General features: G+C 36.5%; 1 protein-coding gene across 2 annotated transcripts in view; it reads left to right on the forward strand.

Annotated features, from left to right (window-relative positions):
- The window catches only part of CERS6 (ceramide synthase 6), a 286,531-nt gene that overhangs the window by 131,203 nt on the left and 129,187 nt on the right, over positions 1-26,141 (forward strand). For both annotated transcript variants that reach the window (XM_063106910.1, XM_063106915.1), the window contains exon 4: positions 21,324-21,381. In XM_063106910.1, the coding sequence (XP_062962980.1) occupies positions 21,324-21,381 (58 nt within the window). The remainder of the gene's footprint in view (positions 1-21,323; positions 21,382-26,141) is intronic.

Consider the following 26,141-nt stretch of genomic DNA (forward strand, 5'->3'; position numbering starts at 1 on the left):
CATTCCATATTTGAACATTTATTTCCCTTTCCATCAGCCCCACTGAATCACACTGAGTGACTTAGATGGCTACATGTGTTTTCTTGTTAAGACGAGAAATTTGAAAGAGCTGCTAAGTACTCCAATGAATGTTTGTAACATTGATGGAAAATAAATACAAGGAATGATTATCAGTAGGTATGTAGGTAGATCAACATCTGGGCATTTGATTCTGAAACATTTGAAAAAAATCAAAGAATGACTTAGCTAAACAATGCCTTGATTTTTCAAGAGATCTTAATGTTTGTGGATGTGCCAGATCTCACTGAAGCCCCTTTATCCATGCACTGGCAGCAGCCTTCCCAGCAGACATGCCCTGCCCTTGTAACTTCTTTCACCTGTGACCTGGGCTACAGGTGTAGTTCATCGTTTTGGAAGGTCATGTTCTTTCATAGCTGCCAGTGGGAGGCTGGATGGTAATTAAACCTTCTGTGATGCCACGTCTTTAAAAGCAAAGCTAGGCTACAGTTGTTGGCCTAATGCCCGAAGAACTATGGCTATTAGCAGATTGAAGCAGTAGAGGCCCAGAACGAGGAGCACCTTGGTGCTAGAGCGAGGTAAGCTTAAGAAATGGAGTTTAGGCAGGTGAGCCTTGTCTGTGGGTTGGTTATGTTCTCTTTAGTTTATACCCTGTATCCAAGTCTGTCTCTAGGTCTTAATCTCAGCATTTTAACAATAAAGCATTTTGGTTTGTTTGTGCAGTGGAATTATGGAGAACTGTTATTAGATATGGTTTGATAAGAAAAATGAAAAAACTTGTTAGAAGGAAGCAGAAATGTGTTGAAGGGAGTCATTCTCAGTCTGTCAGAGAAGACAAAACAAAGATTTAAGTATTTTTTACATCCCTTGGAGCCACTCTTAACTAAGACAAGTTTGATTTTAGTCCTTTTTTCTTAATCCTATTTCCCCTCCCACTTGAAAGTTATAAGCAATTTCTGCTCTAGGTTTTAGCTACTTGAGAGGTTATAACTTTCAGAAACACAACTTTGCAGAGGTGTAATTCCACATTGCCACAGAGAAGTATGTTTGAAAAAATTGGTATGGGGTGTGCGTGTGAAAGAGAGAAATTGAGCAGCGTGTATCTGTGTGTGTGTTAGGAGTATGTTTAGGGCAGAGGTTGACAAACTGGCCAGTCAACCAAATCTGTCCTGCTGCCAGCTTTTGTATGGGCTGCAAGATAAGGATGGTTGTTACATTTTTAAATGGTTACACTTTAAATGGTTATATAACTCCTGTACTTACATAATATCCTGCTTTTGCCTCTTGGCCTACAGATCTTAAAATATTTACCAGCTAGCCTTCAAGAAAAAGTTTGCCGACTCTTAGTCTAGGGGATGGTGTCTCTCCTGATTTTGGTTATAAAAAATATTCATACCCTTTTGTTCAACTCTTTTAAATGTTTTTTCCAGTGATCAAAACTAGTATCTTTTAATATAAATGTCTCATATTTGTGCAGTCTTTTCAGGGTTTATTTAGGGAGTACAAAAGCCTTGCTGCAACATATTTAAAAAATCACCCATAGTCATTACAGTATATTCTGGAAGTATACAAGGAGAAGAGAATGACAGAATACCCTCCCCACATGAAGAAGATGGTGCTAGGTTCACACTGAATGGAACATTCCCTAAGCATTTTCTTCCCCCATGAAATACATGGGGCACCAGTTCTCTCTTTTTCAGTGTTTGCTCTGTACTTCTGAATGCATCAGAGAAAGAACCTCAGTTGTGATTACCCTGTAGAGCAAACAGAACCCTGAACAGCCAGGGTAGAAAACTTGCATTCAAAGAGCTGCTGGAGCAGAACCTGGGAGGAGTGGAGGTAGTGTTTTTTGTTTGTTTCTTGTTAACAGGTTTATTGAGGTATAATTTACATACCATAAAATTCACCCATTTTGAGGGTACAACTCAATGATTTTTAGTAAACTTATAGAGTTATAAGTATTGCAATCCAATTTTAGAACATTTTGCATCACCCCAAAAAGATAACTTGTGCCCATTTACTGTCACTCCCCATCCCCTTTTACTCCCAACTCTAGGCAGCCTTAATCTATTTTCTGTCACTAAATTTGCCTTTTCTGGACATTTCATGTAAATGGAATCATCTGTTTGTGGCTGACTTCTTTCACTTAGCATAATGTTTTTGAATTTTATACATCTGTGATATGCATCTGTATTTCATTTGAATGGATATAGCTCATTTTGTTTATCCATTCACCATTGGTTGGGTGTTGGGTTTGTTTTTGTATTTGGCTATTATGAATAATGCTGCTGTGAACATTCACATACAAGTCTTTGTGTGGACACACGTTTTCATTTTTCTTGGGTAGATACCTAAAAGAGGAATTGCTTGCTGGATCATATGGTATATTTATGTTTAATTTTCTAAGAAATTATCAAACTGTTTTCCAGAGTCTGGCAATGGCAATAGCATTTCATATTCCCACCAGCAGTATATATTTGGGTTCTATTTTCCCTACATCCTCAAAAACAATGTGATTATCTTTTTGATTATAGCCATTTTAGCGGGTATGAAGTCGTACCTCATTGTAGATTTTATTTCCCTCATGAATGATGTTGAGTATCTTTTCATGTGATTATTGGCCATTTATATATTTTCTTTGGTTATATGTGTATTCACATCTTTTGCTCTTCTTAAGCTTTTTATTGGGTTTATCTTTTCATTATTGAGTTTTAAGAGTTTTAAAACATATTCTAGATATAAAACCTTAATCAGATATCTGACTTGGTAAACCTTTTCTTCCAGTCTGTAGTTTGTCTTTTATTTCCTTACTAGTGTCTTTTGAAGGGCAATGCATTTTTAAACACGAATTATGAATTCATAACATGGAAGTAGTTTCCAATATTTATTCTTATGTCAATTATTTTATTCCAAAGCTGAGGTTTGTGGGAACTTATGGAACTCTCCAATGAGTTAGTGTTAGGATTGGTGATAGTGTCACTTCTTTGGGTGGTTTTAATATTTTGGATACTCACACAGTGCTAGAGCTCTAGGCAGCTCCAAGTTTACTGCTGCCTGTGTCTGTTTATTTTAATTTCCATTTAGAGTGTGGCTGTCAATAGTGACTTCAGTGACACCAGTAAAGGAAAGGAAGTTATCTTGGAAGATTGGTTCCATCCTGAGGATAGCCTGAGGATTTCATCCTCTCAGGACCACAAAGGCCAAAGAATGGGAGTGTTTCTTTTCGATGTTTCTCCACTCACCATTCATTTAAAAATCTGTTTTCCTCCCATGACCTCCCTTTCTGATGTAAGGAGAGGAATAGTTCTTATGTTCAACTTTTTTTCCTACATTTCCTGTCTATAAATGTCAAGCAGTTAGGCAGCACTATTTATTGGACAGTAAATGAGGCAGTACTGAATATTGGTTGAGGGCAGGGACTCTGATTCTGCCACTGACAAGGCACAGAGCTCAGACACGTTGCTTGATCTATGTCTCCTTTCACATATCTAAAATGGGGGTAATATCTTTCAGGACTGTTGTGAGGATTAATGAATTTGAACGTGTAAAGTGCTTAGAAGCGTATCTGTTGGTCATCACTTGGTGTTAGCTATTATTTTTGTTATTGCTGTTGTTAAATGACAGAGTGCTGTTTGTACAAACAGCACAGACTTTAGTGTCAGACGTTCTGGGTGACATCTGAGTTTGGTTCCTAGCTTCCGTATTTACTAGCTGTTCACCTCAAGCAAGCCATGTTTGATCTCCGTGCCACAATCTTCTCACTTGTTTAAGGAGAAAATACTAGCTGTCTAGAAGTGTTGAGGTGATAAAATGGAATTACTTATGCAAATGCACGTAACAGTGGCTGGATAATAGTAGGTAGTCAGTAAATATATTTGTTGCTGTTTGTTTTGATGTTAAGGAGGCATGATTAGCAATGCAAAAGAATCCTATAACTTTCTAGGGAGGGTGAGAGTACTGCAGGAGTGGGAGAAAAAGGGAAAGTCTTGCAGAGAAGCGATGAGTTGAAGTCCTGTAGGGGAGATTGGATCTGGATACATGATGAAGGGTGGTCAAGGCAGCAGCAGTCCTGAGCTGATGATTCAGGAGACACATCGGGCTAATGGGGACCGAGGTAAGAGTCTAAAGGTGGAATTTCATTATTTAAAGTTTTAAAAGCCAGACTTATTTCATAACAGTGTCTTCAGAGTTGTTCTTTTAGAAGCCTCAATCTGGCTACAAATAGACAAAATCTTGGAGTCAGAAACCACTTCTAGGAACACTGCAGGTTTTAATTATTTACCTCCTTAGAAAGAAGTCCTGATCCCCAGGCTTCATTCTGAGAAAATCTATATACCATCCTTTTGCTAAAGACCTGTCTGCTCTCTATCTTTCTCCTTTCTTGGCAGCGCTACCCTGGTTAACCTGAGGTTCTACATGAAAGAGCTTTTATAGCTCCAGGAAATAATGTTACTCTAAAGTATGCAATGGAGCAAAGAAAGAATGTGTACTAATTATATTAGCCATTATATTCCAAATATGTACAGTGATCATAAAGAACCACTTGAGAATCAATTTCCTACATGATTGTGTATCTCTGCCTTGAGTTATTTAGTATATATGTTGTAGGAAAATTGCAAATATATTTTATTTTTGTAATTTGTTTCCCCTTAACATATGCCATCATTTGAGATGTTTTGACCCATTTGCTGTCATAACTCTAATTGTAAATTTCTTACAGATTGCCTCCCACATCTTCCATCTACCCACTCTCCCTGCCCTTCCTCCTCCTTTCATACATTTTCAAACTTAAAAAAAAAATTTATGATCAAAACTTTGGCAATGTGATGGATATTTTTGTAATAACAATTCCTTTTTGTTGTTCCTCAAAGTGTGAATGTTGATATACCTTTATTGTCCTTCTTATTTGAAAAGGAAAGAGAAATATAAGAATATAGTTGTATTAATCTGTTTTCTGTTGCTTGTAACAGAATACCTGGAACTGGGTATGAAAAGAAACAAAATTCATTTCTTGCAGTTTTGGAGGCTGGAAGTCCATAGTCTAGGAGGTGCATCTGGTGGGGGCCTTCTGGGTGGGAACACTCTACGGGGTCCTGTGGTGAAGCAGGCAGTCACATGGCAGGGACGGCAAGAATGAGAGAGCTAATGTGCCCACCTGCTCCCCTCATAAAGCCGCAGGTGCGACTCCATCATAACCCACTAAACCCATTACCCCACAAATGGATTAATCTGTTCATGAGGGCATAGTCATCGTGATGCAATTACTTCTTAAAGGCCCCACCTTTCAACACTGCCATAGTCTGATTTCCTACTCTCTTAACACTGTTACAATGGAGATCAAGCCTCAGATGAGTTTTGGGGAGACATTCTGAAATAGAGCTCCCTTCACCCTCATAACATACACTATCTGCTTCTGTAGAATTGCTTGCTTAACTTAAGTAACTCCATTTTGCCCCGTCTGACCTGCCCCCTTCTGCAGGAGAAACCGCTGACCTTCTCATAGAAACAAAAAACAATTACACAAAAACAGGAGCCATACACAGTGAATTATTACATGGGAACAGGAACCATACACAATGAAAACTTGTATGCTTGATTGCTCGAACGGCTCGTTCTTGGCCTCTGTGACCTAGCCCCCTAGCTTGCTCTGTGCACCTGGACAAACCCGTGTGCCAACAGGATATAGTTTTTGTCTTTAAAAACCCTGCAAAACCAAAGCCCAATGCCGCTTTTCTTTGTTTGCACCTTGGGAGACGGACACTGGCCAGCTGGAGTGAATAAACTGCCCTTTTCTTCACGAGTGGCGTGTAAGTGCACTTCTTGTGGGAGGGTGCCTCACAACAATGCAATCCACAGCAATAGTTCGTAGTTCATTCTTGATAATTGTTTCTCAAGAATCCTTTAGCCTCTAGTCCTTTTCAGGTTCAGAACAGTACTAGAAAAGGCCTTGCCACCCTTGGCTCCCATCCCCGTGAGCTCTTCTTCCACCACTCCACTAACGTGGAACAGGGACCTCCACATGCTTAACGATTTCTCCCTGCTCTGTGTTACTACTAAAGTCTTCAGAGTATTCAGACATTGGGGAAACTATTTAGCTCATTGGATCTTTCTCTTAGCTTTGTTTTCTCCCTAGTTCTCTGCTGCCTTTCTACTCAACCACTTGCTTGCCCCTGTTACCCAGAGAAGGGACCAGGTGTGACATCATCTCTATCTTACCAAGGTTTCCAAATCTAACACGGAAAGATTGAGTTCTCCAGGTATTTTTCCCTGTTGACACTAGGGTAGTATGACCTTGAGCATAGAGGTTACTCTGTGGATATTGTTACAAGCTGGGAGTGCAGAGAGAAGATATGAATGACTTCTTAGAATAGGTGAGGCCTTGATAGATTTGCAGCTGTAGCCCATCAGGAAGCAGCTTTATAGATTGTCAGCTCCTTGAAGGAGGGACCATGACTTGTTTATATTTATATTCCCAGCACTGAGTAATATATCTTGACATTTAGTAAATCCTTAACATATCTTTCATTATGAATGGCCATCTGGTTTTTAGTATAAAAACAAATGGAGTTTCTTTAACTTGACTTATTTCCATTTTTATTGGGCGGATGTTTTCTGAGAACTAAGCAAGAGTTCATTAGATCATTACAAAACAAGGGTCAGTTTTTACCCATGAAAATTCCATGCTTTAGGAAAGCAGACAGCTCCATTCTGGATTATTCATAGAGTTTAACCAGTAAGAGTTGGAGATAAAACATCCCACCTATCTCTGCCACGTACTTATAGTTAGTTATACAGTTAAAGAGTTTAGAGCAATGGTTGTAAACTGATGGCCCCAAGTTGAATCCATCCTGCAAGATTTGACCTGTATAGTGTTTTTGTTTCTAATGGAATTAATTGTCAGCAGTCAAATTTGATTTCATATAAAATATCAGATCGCCAGCTTTCTCTGAAAATTGGGGGGAAATCTGGCAACACTTGAGTTTGCATTTTCCCTTGACATTTGACTGTCCCTTTTCTCAATGGGGTAGTGACTGTGCCCCAGTTCTCAGAGAGCTAAGCCTAACCAGCTCCTGCCTGGTCCCTGTAGGCATTTGTTTCCAACTCCTTGTTTAGAAACTCTAGGTTTAAAGGTTTTAAATGATGACCTTGAAGTTTAGATATTTAATTTTGTAGCTGTAAAATATCTCATTTCAAAGGGGTTTAAAACCCCATGAATAAATACAAAACCATTTTGTTCATCTGTACATCTTCAGTAGTTGATTTACCTATGTGTCATATCTTGTTTATAACACCGCATTGCCATGGAATTTCACTGCTGTACTTTTCACTTCCCAGCCCTACTAAATTTTACTCTTAATGTTTTCAGAGTTGCTTGTACAATGTACAGATTTAGTGTAGTAGCAATCTCTAGTGGTTTTGTAACATTAAATATTTAATAGCTTTAAAACTGCAAACAAGGGAAAAATAAGAAGTCAGCCAAATCTTAACACATAAATTTAATGAAAAAGCAACAGAGTCGCTCATTTGCATGACCACTTTAGGAGAATGAAGGAAGGCCTCCTCTACTCTTATATCTTCTTCAGATTTAATAAGAGATGTGTGTTGTAGAGTCACATTCTAGTTTGGTAGTCTGTCCAGTCATTGACACTGGTCCATATAGTTAATCATTAAACTTAACTCAGAAATCATTTACTGGGTACACGTCATATACCAGCTATATAAATATAGTAATAACAAAGAGTTATTGAGCACTTGCCATGTGTTGAATGCTGTTCTATTTACTTTACAAGTATTGCCTCATTATTCCCTATTCTAACCCTTTGAGGTAGTGTTATCTTCATTTTGCACACAAGGAGATAGGGCACAAAGAGTGCCCAAGATCATGCAGACTGTGAAAATTGTGGATACAGCATTCCAGTCCAGGCCATATGAACGCAGCCTTCTGAGAGCTAGTCCTGGGTGGAAGATTTAAGATATGGGTCTTTCACTCAGAGCTGAAGAATCCAACTGGTTGTTAATCACGTAAAGGATAACTATGATATGTTATCTTAATGTTGGAACAGTGTCATACTTGGGAGGTGTAGACCAGAGAAATCTTCAGAAAGGTCATGAAAGGTTGAGCTGTACAAAGAGGAAAATTTGGGGTTAAGGTTTAAAAGAAAAAAGCATCAACATGTGATAGAACAGAAATAAGATTTGTCTAGTCACCCCAAAGAGGTGATCCCAGCCTAGGCTACAGTAGCAGTTGATTGGCTTTATCCAGCTAAGGAAAGGTAGGGGCACAGAAACATTGTATAAATTGCCCTTGTATAGGATGTTCTGAGATACAGGTTGGGGGAATACATTACAACACTGGGAGATTAAGAGTGTTGGCCTCTGGACTGGTAAAACTTGCTCTTTGGTGGTAGTGCCTTAGCCTATCTATCTGAGCCATCTATCTGTCTACTTAAGATCACCAACTCCTCTTGTTCTGTTGGTATGTTTTACAAGCAAACTCCAGATTATACTGTGGATTATTGTGTAGATTTGCCTGTAGAACGAGAAACGCTTGTTCATGCCAGTGCAAATATTCTTGACTTAGTGACTATTCTCTTTCTCGTGATTAAACTAATCAATTGACAGTCTGACTTAAATTTCTGGCTGTGGCACTGGCCGATCTAATGCAAGAAAGGTGGAAAGTAGGTGTGCTGGGCTAGGGGAGGTGAGGGAGCAAAGGAAGTCAGTGAAAGAGATATTTCTAAGGCAGAATGTTGAGATTTGATGACTGATGAGATAAGAGGTTGAGGAAGAAGGAAGACTCAAGAATAGGACACAGAATGGAAAGTAGTGTCCTTGACAGAGATGGAAGGCAGAAACAGTGGATTTCTGGGGAAAAGAAAAAAAAATGTTTGGTCTTAATCTTGAGTCTGAGGGGCCTACATTGGTGGAGGGGTCTGATGCTTGGGTATCCAGGGCTCTGCAGCCAGTTAGAGGCAGCAACTGCATGTCGTACACAGAGTGGGTGAGCTCACCTGGAGGGAACACATGTAGTGAAAAAGAGGTTGAGGATGGAACCCGGCTGTCACTGGCATTGATGGACCAAGGGCAGTCTGTGCAGGAGGCAAGAGAAGCAGAGAGTTGGGAAAAAAAGGAAAAGAGGAAAGCAGCAGTGATTCAAGCAAAGCAGAATGGCCAGCTTTGTCAAATATTGCAGCATCGAAGTGTAAAACTTAACTTATATAAGACTTGCACTGAGAATATGAGAGTTCAAGAGACACATATGAGTTTGATGCTCAAAGTGAAAAGAGGGCACTGGCTGTTTAGAACATGAAGTGCTGCAGTATGAACACAGCTGGTGTGTGAGCAACCTTTAACTCTTCCAGTCAGCCAAGAGTTTCACTGTGTGTGTTGTAACTGGATTAGATTTTGTGAAATGGCTTATTGTCTTGTGCAGAAGAGCAGGTTGACTGACATTTGTTGGAAAAATCTCAGTGATGACAGATTGTTAGTCTGATTATGTCCCTTTCTCTGAAAAAGGAGCAAGAGCATCATTCTTTCAAATAGAAAATATTATTGGTTATTGGTCAATTATTGGTCAGATGTCTGCACGACTACATTTGTTTCCATTTGGGAGATCCTTGACATATAGGAATTTAACTTCCATACGTATATACATAAATACACATGTGAATATATATATACATATTTTCATAATATATGTATGTGTATATGTGTGAACATATATGCATATGCACTTACATATACATATGTAAAGATCTATATACGCATATATTTTTTTTTCACAAACTTAAAACTTCGGGTGAGACATGATTTTAAATGTCTGCCTGGTGAGACTTGTATGAGAGTACGTCAAGAAGTTCATGGAAAAATAGAATTAAAAGATAATACAAATCTTTCCATGAACTTTTTGAAGTACCCTCATATGTCAGGTTGAAGAAATAAAGAATGAGCCTAGTCAGCAACCAAAGATTCATTTCTGTTCATCTCTCTCTTTTTTTTTAATTTTATTTTTTCCCTCTCATTGAATTCTCCTAACAGCCTTGAGAAGTAGGTATTTAGTCCCCATTTTCAAATGGGAAAATGAAAGAAATTTTATGCTCAAGTCATAGGGATAAGTGATAGCCTCTACCCACATCCCTGTGAAAGTTCTGCTGCTCGGTCTTAGGAGGCATTCAGTAGAGCTTGCAGTAGAAAATTGACACCAAACAGGATACTAGAGAGGGGAAAATTCACTTCCTTCTTAAAATCAAGTGGACATATATTTTGAAAACTGAAGTAATGTTGGTTCCAATTTTCTTTTTCATGCAGTCACAGCATCAGTGTTGAACAAGTGGCTTTTTATCTTCAATCTCCTTTCAGATGAGAAAAGAATTATTTGGAGACTATGAAAGCACTTGATGTTCAAGGGACATATGACATTAATTTGACTATAGATGATGATAAATATTTGGCTGCTTTGCCTCAACCACACACTTAAGAATTGTGACATTTGCAAGTGCATGCTACAAAGTCATATTGGCTGAATATTGGTTTTATTTCTCTTTTTTTAAATATTTACCATAGACAATTGTTAGTTGGAAAATGCTCACTGATCTTTTTCTGGTTTCTACAAATCATGACCATTGAAATGAATATAAATGGACTTTAAGCTCACAATTATTAGTTTAGTCTGTTTTCAGGGGAATTCTAGGAACAATGAGGAGGAGTATTTTATAAGCAGAATGACCTAACAGAGGTGTAATTTATGGACATTGATTTTTGACAGATGTATTTCTAGTAGATTGTTGGGGACTGGAACTGGTGTTGGAATGACTGATGGAAACAAATACCAACTATGCTGAATTCTGCCTTGCTGGGTGCTTGACAAGGGTCATCAGCCTGGGGAGAAAAGGATGGATCTCAATAAAGAATCAAAGAAAGAATCAATATAATCTCGCTGTTAATGGAGCCTCTGAACGAAGCATAAGAAAACAAAATCAAAATCAAAGTTAAATCTAAGAAACCGAGCACAGTAGCTTTAGAACTAATTATAAAATGCATACAAAATCTGAAACACTTCCAGTGGCAAGTTTAGCCCTAAAAGCATGAATATAATGACAGGAAACAGTAAAATTAGTTTAAAAAGCTTACAAAAGGGTGCTTGGAGTGAAGACGTAAAGATAGGTCATTCATGGTGGTCATTCATGGTTTTTAGGTGTGAGAGAAGGAAGAGATGTAGTCATTTAATATGTTTTTAGTGAGCATAATTATTTTATTCTATCTTTTAGAAATGAATATTTTAAAATACAGAGATTAATATAACAAAAACCTACTCAGTTCTATCTGATCCTCTTTTAAAGGACTAGAATATTACAGAATTAGCAGAAGCTCCTTGTATATATCCCTTCTCTGTTCTCTACCCTATCCTGAATTTGGTGTTTATATGTCCTTGTTTTGTTTTGTTTTTTGATTATATATGTGTGTGTGTATAAAATATATGTAGTATTGTTTTGCATATCATTAGAATATACATAAGTGCTGAATTTATTTTTTTTTGAACCAGTGGTTTAATAATGAAGACTCTTCTGTTCAAATTAAGTAAATTCACATCTGATCTGAGAATGAAAACTGAATAGATTTGACTTACCTTTAACCTCAGTGACATTGCATTGATGAGTCTGCTGTTTCTCAAACAAACAGCTGAGCCTTCAGAAAATGAGGAAAACAATTTGGAATCACAGAGTTCAGTATTAATGGAGGTAGAAATAATTTCAGGAAGTGTTTGCCTTGAGGCTAGAACTCAAGTCTGCAAAATCAGTTTATGGGCTGAGTAACATCTTTCCCCCCAGCTGTAGTATTTCTTTGGACTCCAAAATTAATGAAAATTTGAAAGCTTGAGAGATACCCTGGGAATTTAGGTTGTGTATCAGAGTTCCCCAGAAGGAATCTTTAGTCTCATCTTTATTTCATTCTTTAAGATATATGAGATATTTTCAAAGTAGAGTCAATTTACTTTCTCCCTCATTGATGAACATTTCTATTGTACTCTAGTAATAAAGTCAGTGATAGCTTGAAAAAGAGGCTACTAGCCTAAAAACCATGTTACATGTTTTTAAAAAAATGTTTTCAGATGAAACCAGTTAACCAAGACTTCAGGTCTATACCTCACTTCAAAATATTGTGTCAGCTGAACTCATAGAAACAGAGTAGTATAGTGGTTACCAGGGGTGGCGGGGGTGGGGAGATAAATGTTGGTCAGAGGGTACAAATGTTCAGTTATAAGATAAATTGAGAGGATCTAATATATAGTGTGGTGGTGTAATACGTGTTTAAAACTAACTTGATGTGGTAATCAAATCATCACATTATGCGTCTTAAAAGCACGCAACTATATTTGTCAATTATACCTCAGCAAAGCTGGAAAAAATATGGTGAGATTTTATATATATTTTATATATATATATATATATAAAAAATATGGTGAGATTATGTATGTACATAAACACCAATCTTTGGAGGGTGGCTAAAAGCCTGAGGGACAAGAAAGAAATGTCTGCATCATTAACATGATTCTATGGTGTCTGGTGGCTTTGTTAGACTTACTAAGTGCAAAGTAAATGAAGGGCCTTATTTTGTTCTACAAATCAAAAATCCATCCACCCAAACAAACAGATGTCTGAAACTAGTGACTTTTTAAAAAATTTAGGTGTTGGTTTAATTTGTAAAATTTGATATCTATACACTAATTAACACTATACTGCCTTCTCAGAGAATAGGCAGGATATTGGGTATCTGCTGAGTTTTTTCTGACACTTAGGTGTAGTTATCCATTTCAAGTCTTGACTTTAAGGCCACAGGGCTCCAAAATGTAGATGAAGACCTGGTGTGAAAAATGTGGAGACCTATTTTCTTTCACCAAGTTGCCTGTAAATAGAAGGAAGTGGCACAATTCCCTGTACCCAAGTGTCCTCATCTGTAGCAAAAAGGGGAAGGAGGACTCCCAGGGTCCCTACCTGGCTGTTAAAAAAAAAATCTCCTATTTGAGGAAATAAAAAGATGGAAGATTGTATACACCGATTTATGTATACAGAAATATACTGATGTTCCAGTAACACCCAGAAGACCAAACTCTTTGCTCCAGTGAGCTGTTTTCCTGTGAGGGTAAGCAGCATACATTCACGACACCAAGTCTGAATAGAGTTCTGGTTAAGTCATTTCTCTTTGCGTGTGTGCTTTACATTATGCAAAGAAAGGAAGAGAAGACAACAGAAATTCTTCTTGCCTTCCTGCCTTAGCATAGAAAGGAGCTGCAATGGAGGTGCAGCTGTCAGATTAATTCCACTGGGAGTGTGTGTCGTGTGTGTGTGTGTGTGTGTGTGTGTGTGTGTGTGTGTGTGTGTGTGTGTGAGTGTGAGAGAGAAAGAGTGTGTGTGAGAGAGTGTGTGTGAGAGAGAGTGTGTGTGAGATGGGAGAAAGCTGCAGAGTAATGTTACAGTAAAAGAATAAGTTTAATTTTAATTTAGGTTTTAAAATCAATATTTAGTAGTGAGGAACGTGGTTTCTGGAGTCAAATTGCCTAGATATTAATCCAAAATTTGCTGCTTGCTAACTGTTACTTAAATTCTGTCCTCTTATCTGTAAGATGGAAATGATAATAGTATCATAGGGTTCTCATAAGATGTGAATGAGTTGGTATATGTAAGACTCTAACAATGGAACCAAGCACAAAGTAATACCAGCTATTATTGTTTTATAAAAGTAAATAGGTGAACCCCCGGAAAAACCTATAGTAAGTAAAAAGGACTTCACAAGGATGACTGTTTCTATCAGGCTTGAAACCACAATCACTTCACATCAAAACCTGGTGGAAGTGAGTATGTCAGAAATAATACAGAAACCTCTTTGGAGTGTTTTTATAAATCCAGTTGTGTATGACTAGAGAAGTGATAAAATATGAGTGTAATGTGTTTATCCTGTAGCTTTGTCCATATCTTATAAAGGCCATTAGCTATGCGTTTTGAGTAGAAAAATAGGTGCTTAATCTACTTTGTGCTTCGAGGTCAAATTATAGATTTATGGATTTTAAAGTAACAGTAAGATAAAGTCTATAATAACTTATTTCTAAATATATTCTGTTCATTTTTCCAACTATATAATTTTATTTCATTTGTCATAATTTGTAAAATATAGCAGAATGACTTATATTAAGTGTTAAATTTTATGAAAGAAAAATTTTAATGCCATAGGTATAAGCCCTACTTTACTTCTCTTCATGTATTGGATTAGAAATGAGTTAATCTTTTTGCTTTTGTTTAGCTTATGGAAGAGCTGACATGAGAAATTTCTCAAAATTAATAAATTCAATTTCAGAATCAAAAGAACCACGTACTATTTTTTTGTGCTCTAACAGTGTCTCCTAGTTTTGCACTCAATAATGGTATATTTCTTTACTTAGAACATTCCAGAGTTGACCATCTTTGATTCCTGATTTCTATTATACTGATCATCTTTAAAATTGCATTGGCAATATATGTCATATCTTTCCCTTTTCTTGTTCATATTTGCATAGTTTCCAGAAATAGTTGATAAATTATTTGAAGGACTATTAAACTTTAAACGAAGGGAGTACTCATACTCTTAATAAAAATTTTGATGTTAATTTAGGAGCTATTCTTTACAAGGTACTATATTTGCTGTCAGAAATGCAGAGATAAATAAGACTCAGTCCTACCCACTTGGAATTCACAAACAAGTCAAAGGTTCGTGGCCGTAATCAAACATGGAGAAAGGAGGTAAAGAACACAACACGAGAGAATTACAGTGTTTTCAGTGTTGCCACATTAAGAAAAGGTAGCTTCATGGAACAACTAGCATTTGACATAAATCCTGAAGGAGGGATAAAAGTACCTCAATATGTAGAGAGATAATTGGGGAGGACTGAGAGGGCCCCCAATTACTGTTGACTTTATTTGATAAAGCCTAGTATTATTTTAGCTGTCCTGGTATTAAAAAGAAGCACCAGTGCAATCCTCCCTTATCCCCAGATTTGCAAGCAGTCAATTTCTATTCATCAGGGTAGAGACTGTTGTCATTATGCGGCATCCATTAACATCCACAAGGTTGGAAACACCATTTTATCTCAATACATTGCCTTCACTTCATGTCTATAAAATGAGGAAGAGGCAGCATTGTCTAATGGTTAAGAGCTTGGATGCTAGAACCAAGCTGTCTAGCTTCCAATCCCGATTCCCTCCCTTGTTAGTAATGTGGCCTTGGGCGAGTTATTTAACTACTCTGTGTTTGTTTCATCATTTGGGAAAAAAAAAAAATGTGGGGGGGATGATGATAATAGTGCCAACTTTGTTATATGGAAGAGTTTTATTAAATGACTTCCTATTTGTAAAGCGCTGGGAAGAGCTTGGGGCATAGAGGAAGCACAACATCACTGTCATAAATAAAATGGCCCTATCTGCCTCCCCTGCTCTATATAGAATGGCATGCTGAGTTGAGCTCAGGGGCTGGTCTGGATGTTTTACCCTGCTTCTGCCTCCCTGTGCCATTTGGGAGACACCTAGCATCAAGATATGAGACCTCGAGGCTATGATTCCCTGCTTTTAAGACACATTTTATTAATCTTGATTTTAACAAAGGGCTGTGTTCATCCTTGTTGTGTAAGGACGATTAACCACATTCCGTGCGTAGTAGTTTTTTACTAGTTTCCTATTCTCATTTTCAGGTTTGATTATAAAAGCTTTCCACCTCCAAACAAATGTAGTGGAACACATTGACTTCTGTAGGCAAAGAAGTGTGCTCTAGTTCTGCAGAATTTGAGAAAGGGCTTTAGAGTCAGCACCAGGTTCATGTCCTGGTTTTGCTGCTTACCAGCTGTGTGGCCCTGGACAAGCTAATCCCCAGACTTGGGATTCAAATAGAGGTTCCTACCTTGCAGAGTTGTTTCCTCATCTAGAGTCTTTCTGGAATTCTGTGGTCCTTCTGAGCATCCTCCATGTACAGCTTAACATTCAGCTCCTGGTTCTGCTAACTAAACTATTTCCGCCCCTCCCACCCCACCCCTTTTCTGTTTTCTAGGCTCCAAAATGGGGTGGTTGACCTCACTTCTATTTCCTGTGTCCTTGGGAGTGTATGCTTTACTTAACAAAATCCCTCTTCTGCTAGTTTAGTGCTACATTCATAAAGGTATGGAGGTAAATTTATGTGTTCAATTTACCATTTTTACCCAGGAGTTGTCTTTAAGTTTTTAAGGAAACATTCTTAACTGTATTTCTCTTATCAGAACAATAGACTCTTGAAATTTCCCTGTAAGAATGAATTTAATGCTTCCTTTTTGTTTCCTGTTTTCATTAACATAATCTGAGAATTTGTTTCTTGATTATTGTTGTTAAATACTTTATATTAAATCATCCCTTAAGAACAATAGCATTTAATTTGGTAACAAATTTTAGGGCAATTATTTATATTACTAACTATAGTCCTTTTATTCTAAAATTATAGTTTTTGAATTCTTAGTTTTTATTTGCATCTTAGCAGGTTGGAATTGGCCTAAGTAATTTTTTTAGTAAAGGTTAATAAGTAATGTATTTTCAGAGCCTTTGAATATATGAGAATATCTTTCAAATTCCCTTACATATATGGCCAGTGCTGCTGGCAGTAACTTTCTTCGATTGAGTCTTCCCCTTGTCATGACATTTGGTAATACAGAGGAGACATTTAAGACCAACTGGATGTTTTGTTTCTTTGACTGTGACTTGTTTTCATTTGATTTCTGTATTGACTTTTGTTTTCATGCCTCAATACTAAAGGATTTTTTTTTTCCACTTTAACCCTAGGATTCAAAACTTTTGTCAGAATTTGACTGTGAGTTGGTATTGTTTGGAATACAATTTAGTCCTCTTCTTTTTTTAGTTGAGATTTTTTCCCCCCAATGGTGGTGTTTGATTATTACTTCTATTTCAGTTCTTCACTTGTGTTTTCTTAGAAACAACTATAATTAGATTTGTTTTTATCTGGTTCTCCAGATCCAGGATGTTTTTTTCATCTGTTGGTTCTTTTCTCTGGCCTATAGGGTATTTATGTCAGTGATTTAATTTTACATTGTATGTATCTACATTTCCCCCCATACCCTGTGTGGATAATATAATGCAGTAGTTCATTTTTAGAATCTCTGTAATGCTTCTTTATTTCACCTATAATCTCTTTTTATCTTACCCAGCAGTCTTTCATTGACTTGTGGCTTTCTACTTTTGTTTCTAGGGATCATATCTTATTATACTATATTGATGCCAAATACTTTCTTAAAAATTACTTCTGATTCCTTTAGGAAGTCGTTTTTAGGGGACCATTCTTCCTTTGAATCTTTAGCATGCTCTTTTCTTTCCGTTTTCAGTATTACTTAGTAGACCCATGCTGACATATAGCTGTTATTTCCGTTCCTGAATTTCAATATACATTTAGACCTGCTCATAGAGGATGCGAGGACTGCCTTTGGCCCCACCCTTTGTCCTCTTGTTTGCTAGCAAAAATCCTCTTTTAGATCTTTGGCTTGTAGCAGGTTGATGTTTATGGGATCTGACCATTTTCAATGGACTAGAAGAATTTCATATAAAGCCGCTATCTCCGGTGCCTTGTTCTCTGTTACTTTACATAGTTTTATGTAAGAATGCCAACCCCCAGAATGCAGTACCTTCATAGATCATCTTGTCCATAAATCTGCTTTTCTGCAGCTGAAACTATCAGGGTACAAAGCACTGCCCCTTTGTCCCAGAAGTCTTTTAGAAGTAGCAATCACTAACCAATGGGATAGGGGATTCTCCTGCTACCTCAAAAAGCATCGTTCATGACAAAGAGCTGTCTAGGTTTCCGAATAATACAGATTTTTGCATTTCTGTACAAGATGGCAGAAAATAGAAAAAGGGAGATATTCAGAGAAATATTTCCTACTTCATTCAAGGCTTGTAGCTTGTTTCTTATCACCCCAATCACATTTTTAAAATGTACTTTTATTCTTTTCCTTTGTAAGAATTCTTTCCTGATTCTGTCAATAGGTCTAAGGTCATATCTTCCTTCTTCTGGTTGCATGTACCTTTATTTATCTCTGTTTTTATGGCTATTTTAGTGGAAAGCTAAGGGTCTGGTAACTAGCATTCAAAATGATAACTTATGTCAGACTCCACAAATAAAAGTACAAAATGTTGCAAAATGCTTGAAAATTTTGCCTCCTGCAGATATGTTTTGTAAATAAACTCTGCCTTATAAATATTCATCATAAGTTGTTATTCAAATGATGGAGACATCAGTGTTCATGTAATAGAACCTATGTCTTATGAAAACTAGGTCATTTTAGTGAAATGAAATGTAGATCCCTAAGTGATGGTAGGAATTCTAATGACTTCTATAAAAATTTTTATTATCCATAAATGCCTGATCACTGCCTACTAACAAGAGCCTTAGAGCTGAAATAACAGTTATAAATTATTTAACGTAGGTGTTGCAAATTCAGTTGCCTCCAGGGGTCAGAAAAGTAAGGCAAATGCATGAGGTAGGCTAGTTCAGTACAATAGGGAATGGGAGTGACTAAAGAAAAGTGGAGATTACTTGTACCACTGAATACTTGATTATACATCATTATAGCATAAACCCACTTTCCCATTATAGAGATGAGTCAAGGCACATTAACAGATTTGCCCAAAGTGAAGAGAATCTCCATCTTAACAAAACCAGCTACATAATAGCAGGACCCCGTGCAAAATAAAATGCTGGGCCCCTTGCTCAACAGTTACTAAGAATTTCAAGACGGCAATAGCAAAGTATTTAATCAAGCATGGGACCCTGTGTGACTATGCAAGTCACATGCCTATGAAGCTGTCCTTGGTTTTAACTTTTATCTAGAATTTGTACATCCAAACCAAAACCGCAGAGGCACTCTCATCAACAGCTGCCAAGAAATTAATAATGGAAATGGGGTTAAAATTAAGTTTTTGACTTTGATACTACAAGTGAGCCATCTTTACCTACAAGAGAGCTTTTGTATGAGGTTTTAGACGCATGGCTTTTCTATATTGTTTTGAAGTTTTGTTTAATCATTACTGCTTCCATCAGTTTTATTGTTCTTTCTTGAATTTAGGTTTTATGAATTGATAGTTGAAGATTTTCAACCCTGAAATTCAAAGCTCTTTAAATATTAGTTCTGACTTGAATTTCAGAATGTTCGAAGATTTCATCCCAGGAATGAATGTGCCCATGAAAGTCTGAAGAAAACTTCTTTCTGCTGTTGGGTCTTACTCAACTCCTGGAAACCCCATAGTTTTACTCCTTCCTCTTACCTGACTATAATTGTCATTTTTTTCAGATGATTTTGTATGTAACTTGAATCATCTCCTGAAATCACCTTTTATTTTTACCTTATTTGAAATTTTTACATGATTTGCAAGCACAAAACGCAATTTGCCTTCTGAAGTTGACTAGTCACTTTCTCCTTTGTGTTCATTTACAATTTATAACCCATGGTACCACTAACAACATGACCTCAGGAATACTGTTGTGAAATCCAGCCAGCTTTTAAAGGCTCAGCTATTCATATTCAGAAAATACAAGAAATAAAATTAGGAATTGAATACCTAGGGTAAGAACTTTTTGTAATACACACACACACAAATGCATATCTTATACTTTAAAAGACCTAAAACATTTCAATCACTTAAAATCAAAAGAGAACTTAAAATTTTTTACTCTTTTAAAAAAGTAAAAGTTTAACAGCTAGATCTACATTTTGGAATGGTATGAGATTGTCATTTACAGTTGTAATTTGATTTAGATTCTATGATGCCTTCCTTTAGCAACATCCACAAAGATGTTGATGAAAAAAAATTGTTAAAAGATACAGAAGAAAATTCTTACCTAATTGAAAAATATTGAGGCTTATATTTTTAAAACAAATGTGAACTTCAGTTAAGTCAAGTTATTTACTTAATATCTAAATCAAATAATTCAAAACTATCTTATACACCTTCATGTTGTTGAATCATATCAATTCATGAGTGATTAACAAGAGGAAATTCACATGTTGGGGAAATAGAAGATGAGCAAATGGGCAAATAAAGTAACTGAGAGAAAAGTTGTCATGAATATAATCATAGGCATTTCTCAAAGGAAGATATACAAATGGCCAACAGACATATGAAAAAATGCTCAACATCGCTCCACATTCAGGAAATGCAAATCAAAACCACACTGAGATACCATCTCACCCCAGTTAGGATGGCTAATATCCAAAAGACTGTGAACAATAAATGCTGGCGAGGTTGCGGAGAAAAAGGAACTCTCATACATTGTTGGTGGGACTGCAAAATGGTGCAGCCTCTATGGAAAATGGTATGGAGGTTCCTCAAACAATTGCAGATAGATCTACCATGTGACCCAGCTATCCCACTGCTGGGAATATACCCAGAGGAATGGAAATCATCAAGTCGAATGTATACTTGTTCCCCAATGTTCATCACAGCACTCTTTACAATAGCCAAGAGTTGGAACCAACCCAAATGTCCATCATGAGATGAGTGGATATGGAAACTGTGGTATATCTACGCAATGGAATACTACTCAGCTATAAAAAAGAATGAAATACTGCCATTTGTAACTACATGGATGGACCTAGAGAGAATTATATTAAGTGAAACAAGTCAGGTGCAGAAAGAGAAATACCACATGTTCTCACTTATTTGTGGGAGCTAAAAGTAAATAAATAAATACACAAACTGGGTGAGGGGAGGGAAGAAATAATAATTACAATTTCTTTTTTTTTTTTTTTTTTTTTGTCGTTTTTTCGTGACCGGCACTCAGCCAGTGAGCGCACCGGTCAGTCCCATATAGGATCCGAACCCGCGGCGGGAGCGTCGCCGCGCTCCCAGCGCAGCACTCTACCAAGTGCGCCACGGGCTCGGCCCAATAATTACAATTTCTTGAAGTTGATACGACAAGCGAACAGAAAGGACATTGTTGGGAGGGAGGGGGGAGAGGGAGGAGGAGGGAGGAGGAGGGAGGAGGAGGGAGGTTTCGGTAATGGGCCACAATAATCAACCACATTGTATATTGACAAAATAAAATTTGGAAGAAAAAAAATATTTTAAGTACTTGTTGTAAGCCATGCTCATGAGTATATATATTCAGCTCGCACTGAAATTGTTCATTAAATTTAATCCCTGGTTGTGGGGGAGGTCAAATTTAATTAACTTTTTTCCCTCACATATTTCAGAATATGCTATGAAATATATGAACTGAATATCATAGAATTTTTTTTTAACCTTCTACAGGTGGAGATTTTCATTTTACCTTTATGTATTTACCTACGGAGTCCGGTTTCTGAAAAAGGTAGGATCTGTCAAACTACTTTGTATAATTCTTATGTAACTATAAGCCTATATCCCTTTTTTTAAAAAATGTCTGATCATAGTAATATTTGAAGCAATCATAACAGGCTTCCTAAGAATTATTCGTGCATTTATATATGACTTACAAAAATATTTTGCTGCTCATTCTTTATAGTAAATCATTTTTAGGCATATATCTAAAATACTTTTGAAAACAATTTGTTTTTCCAATGAAAGACATTGCTAAGTCCCATATCCACTCTAGCTGGTTATTTTTTACTTTTGTGCATTAGGATCCTTTTAGAATCCATCTGATGCTTTGAAAGAAGTTAGAATTTCCATATCACACAACTTGAAAACATCAGTTGTTGCAATGTCCATTATCAATGTAGTCTTCACCAATAGAAATTACTGTTTTAGTGTTCTTGCATAGTTGATGGAGCAATACCGACTGCTGGTGGAAAATTCATTTCCTTTCATAGTTTGTGTTTCCCATTCTGCTTTGCTATATCCTCCATGAACCGAGGCCCCTTAATCTATGAAAGTAGTTCTTTGGGTGCTGCCATAGTCTTTTCACAGGTATTTCAATTCTTACTGGTACTACTAACAAGTTAGGCTGTTTAAATTTAAGACTCATGAAAACTCATTTTTTCATAATCATGCACATATTAACAATAGTGATTTGGCATAAAATGGGAAATTATTTTTGAAAGTACTTTCCAGTATTAACCTCCAAAGTGATATCAGTCTTATCTTTATTGCTAAAATTTTTCAAAAAAAGGGCATGGGCCAAGTGGCATTTCTTGTTAGTAAATCTTCTTGTAAATATTGACATGAAAATTTCAAATACATTTTTATTTTTAAAGTCTGAGTTATCAGATATTGTCTGCCTGTGGCGAATTCTATTATAAACAGTGGTAGTTTCCCATTATTGTGTTTTCCTTGAGGAAATATTCTCCTACTGTCTTTTCCTTCGATAACTGCACTTATTTTTCACATAATAAGACCATATGGCCCAGAGGCCATTTTAATAGACCTAAAAGGAAGAACTTCACTCTGTAGGCTTTCTAAGTATGAAGAAATTCTCAACTGGGGTAGATAAACACAATGAAAACTTATTATTTTGGAACCCTACTACTCTAGTTTTCAGATTTACTTATCTACAAAAAAATAGAATGGCGGTAGAACTTTTATGCTTACAGCTTTATTATTTTGGAAGAGAAAATAGCTTTGGATGGAATTTCAGCTGTTAATGGGTGAGTTGTGCTTCATGGGAATGTTGACTTGCTGACTGAGGTCATGGTTTGGAACTCATGTTTGGTTCTGTATGTGGGGGGCTTTGATGGTGAAAAAGAAAAGATGGTGAGAGACAGGAGCACTTTTTTGCCTTTCTCCTAAATCTGCTGGATATAGTCTCCTTTTGCTGTCATATGGCAAACGTGGCTCTCTGTCATCATAGTAGGAAACCCTCTTGGTTCACTCTGTCCCTGAACAAACTGAATGGAATGAGAATCGTTTCTATCCACCAGTCCTCACTGGGTCTGTACGAGTCAGTAAGGAGGCCTCTCAATAAGATGTTTGCTTGGAAATTGTTTTCCTTTCAACTATACCAATTTTCTTTTAACTGCCTCTGGTTAAAAAAAAATGCTTTAAAAAGGGGGAAAAAGCTAGACATTGTTTTTCTTGTTGAATTAATTTGTATGGGGGATTTCTTTCATTAGTACTATCTAAACAGCACTCAGTTTTGCATGAGCTGTATGGTTTAGTCTTATTTATAATGTGCAATAGAAATATGTACATAGAATCCATGTGACTGAAATAGCTGTGGAGGACTTCATAAGCCATCGTGTTCAACCCTCTCACTTCACAGCTGAGGAAGCAGAAATCCAGAGAGGGTAGGTGGCATTCTGAAGGCCCCATAGTTAGTTTATTGAAGGCTGAACCTGAAATGAAATAAACACTGCTGTCTCTTATTCCAGTGCTTTCTGCACTTTGCCAGCTTGCCCTAACCTCACCATGATTTCAAGATCACGTCCTTCTTTGGTTAAGTTAGCAAACTTGAAACCAAGTCATTATTCCTACTTATAAACTTTAAATACTTACTTTAATGTATATTTAAAATATATATTTATTAACTTTCTTGTAAGGGGCAATATATTTGCTCAGCTCAACAGAGAGAAAATTATTATGGAGGTAGCATTGGAAATAATCAAAACAATGTGATTCAAATTTTCATAATACCCTAAATATTTTACAATAACATACACACATTTCCATCAGTACAACCTAAATTTCTTTGCACTCAGGATTTTCCAAAAATTATAATAGGAAAATTTTCATATAATACCAGAGTAATGGACCAACCTTTAGAGGTGAGAGGCCATAGCTACCCCTTACTCCCAGCATCAAAAATGTGGATTGTTACTGTTAGAAAAATACATCGGCAACTTGCCGGTTTTCCTCTGTCTTCAGGTCAAACACATCTGATGTGTCTCTCTTCTAGGGTGAATTAATTAAGTGCCCTTTCTACTTTAAAAGACGAAGGAAGTAGACACTATAAGGCATTGACCTTACACACATGTTAATGAACTATTCTTTTAATGACAAATGATATCTTATTTTATTTATTTATTTTTTGGTGGCTGGCCAGTACAGTATAGGGATCTGAACCCATGACTTTGGTGTTACCAGCACCATGTTCTCCCATGTGAGCTAACCCACCAGCCCATGTTAGTGAACTATTAAGTAAAGTTATTGCTAGTTTGGTAGGAAATATTTAAACAGTTGAAAGTAAACCTGAGTCAATAGTCTATACCTGTAATTGCGGTACACAAATGACTGTGCCCTTAAATATAATTGGCAGAGACAATGTAAAAGAGGAGACAAAAAAAAGACCCTTGTAAAAGAAGATCCAAGTCCTAGTGTACAGTGTATCATACAAATTAATACATTTTTCTAGGTCCTGAAAGAAACCACATATCAAACCTTTAAAAAATAGAGTAAGCTATCTCTCATTTACTATTACCTTTTATTCTCGCCTGTAGATAGAAGTTTCTACTATGTAGAATTCTTTCGAATATTTTTCCTTGAGTTCTTTGATTTATTTATTTTTTAAATGTAGTGCCACAGGAAGGCAATGTAGATATTGCAACTGGGATTTAGGTAAATATTTTTTCTTATAATCTTTGTGTAGGTTAATTTATTTCTAACTTTTTGACCATATGGTCCATTTCATCTCACAATCCATTTTACATACATGCATGTATATAATTAAAAATTACTCAAGATGTATTCAGAAAACTAACTTCAGTCAGGAGCTCATTAGGAGACAGACGCCACAGTAGTTATTTTAGGAGTGACTATAAAATAATCATTGACCGGGGGAACCACTGAGGCTGTACTACTCAAAGTAATTGATCTGCTGATTGTTTACTACCAGTCTGTGATGAGATGAGGAGTTTGCACCTGAATATAAATCAACTCAGTGCTTCTTTTTGAGAAAATCTACCTATGAAGAAAAGTCAGTTGAACTAAACAGTGTGCTTAGTGATAGAAGTGATACTAAATAGCCTGCTTGGAAGACAACATAGTGTTGCAGAATAATTATAAATATGTTCAGATATTTTGACCTGCAGTTCAACTCCTATGAATTTATCCTGAGGAAAAGAATTACACAGAAACACCAAATATGGATGTGTAATTTATTACAACTTAAATACATATGACTATATACACACACATATATGTAAAATAGCAAATCCAAAACAACTTAAAACAATGTGTAAATTTAATAGAATTATTTAATTATCAAAGTGAAAAAATGTCATATGATCATTTAAAAATAATTGTAAAGTAACTATATTTATAGTCCTATTAAAATGTTCAGTAGAACTTTATATGAAAATAAGTAGCAAACTCATATGCATTTTTCTGTAATAGCCATATATAGATAAATGAAGAAATAGGTAAAATAAAAAGACTCCTTTTAGGGAGGTAGAAACTTGGATTATTTTTTTAAAAATATCTTTAATACTTTCTTTTCTATTAAAATTAGCTCTACGATGTAGGAATTACAATGGAAATTATTATGTGTAGATTTAGGTATACCTAGGTTATAAAAGAGTATGAAGTTGTGAATTTTAAACAAGAGAAAATAAAAATTAAAGGTCAAATTCCATTTAATGGCAAAGAAATACAAAAGTTTGGTCCAAAAAAAAAATCTAGCTGTGTGCCTAGTTCTTGCTGCTGTAGCCTTTCAATTTTTTCTTGGGGCTTCCTTTCACATGGTTGCATGCCCACAATGTCCAGGAATGGCCCTACCATAGCTTTATAAAGAGCTTTTGTAGTCTCCTGTGTGATTCCTGTAAGATTCAAGCATTATTTCCATAAAAGATTTACATGGCCTGCATTAGGTAATAACTTGGAATTCTTCATTCTTCAAAAGTCTCACCTCTTTTGGAGTAAGATAATTGCTTGGAGACATTACTGGCTGAATGCCAGGATGAAATCCTGAATGGCTGATAGCCATCATTATTTTGAAAATGATTATGATTGCTATCTTGTGTTGAGCACTCAGTATGGCCGGGCCTGTGTTCATCACTTCAAGCTCACTTCTCATGTTCTGTGCAATATCGCACCTCATCCTGACAGATGAAGAAACCAAGGCTTACAAAGAATCAATATTTTGCCCAAGGTCACATCACCAGTCAGTGGAAGGGCTGAGATTCAAATCCAGGTACTTTTGTCTTCGTGGCCCACATA

The sequence above is a fragment of the Cynocephalus volans genome, chromosome 1 (assembly GCF_027409185.1).
Source record: "Cynocephalus volans isolate mCynVol1 chromosome 1, mCynVol1.pri, whole genome shotgun sequence".
NCBI lineage: Eukaryota > Metazoa > Chordata > Mammalia > Dermoptera > Cynocephalidae > Cynocephalus > Cynocephalus volans.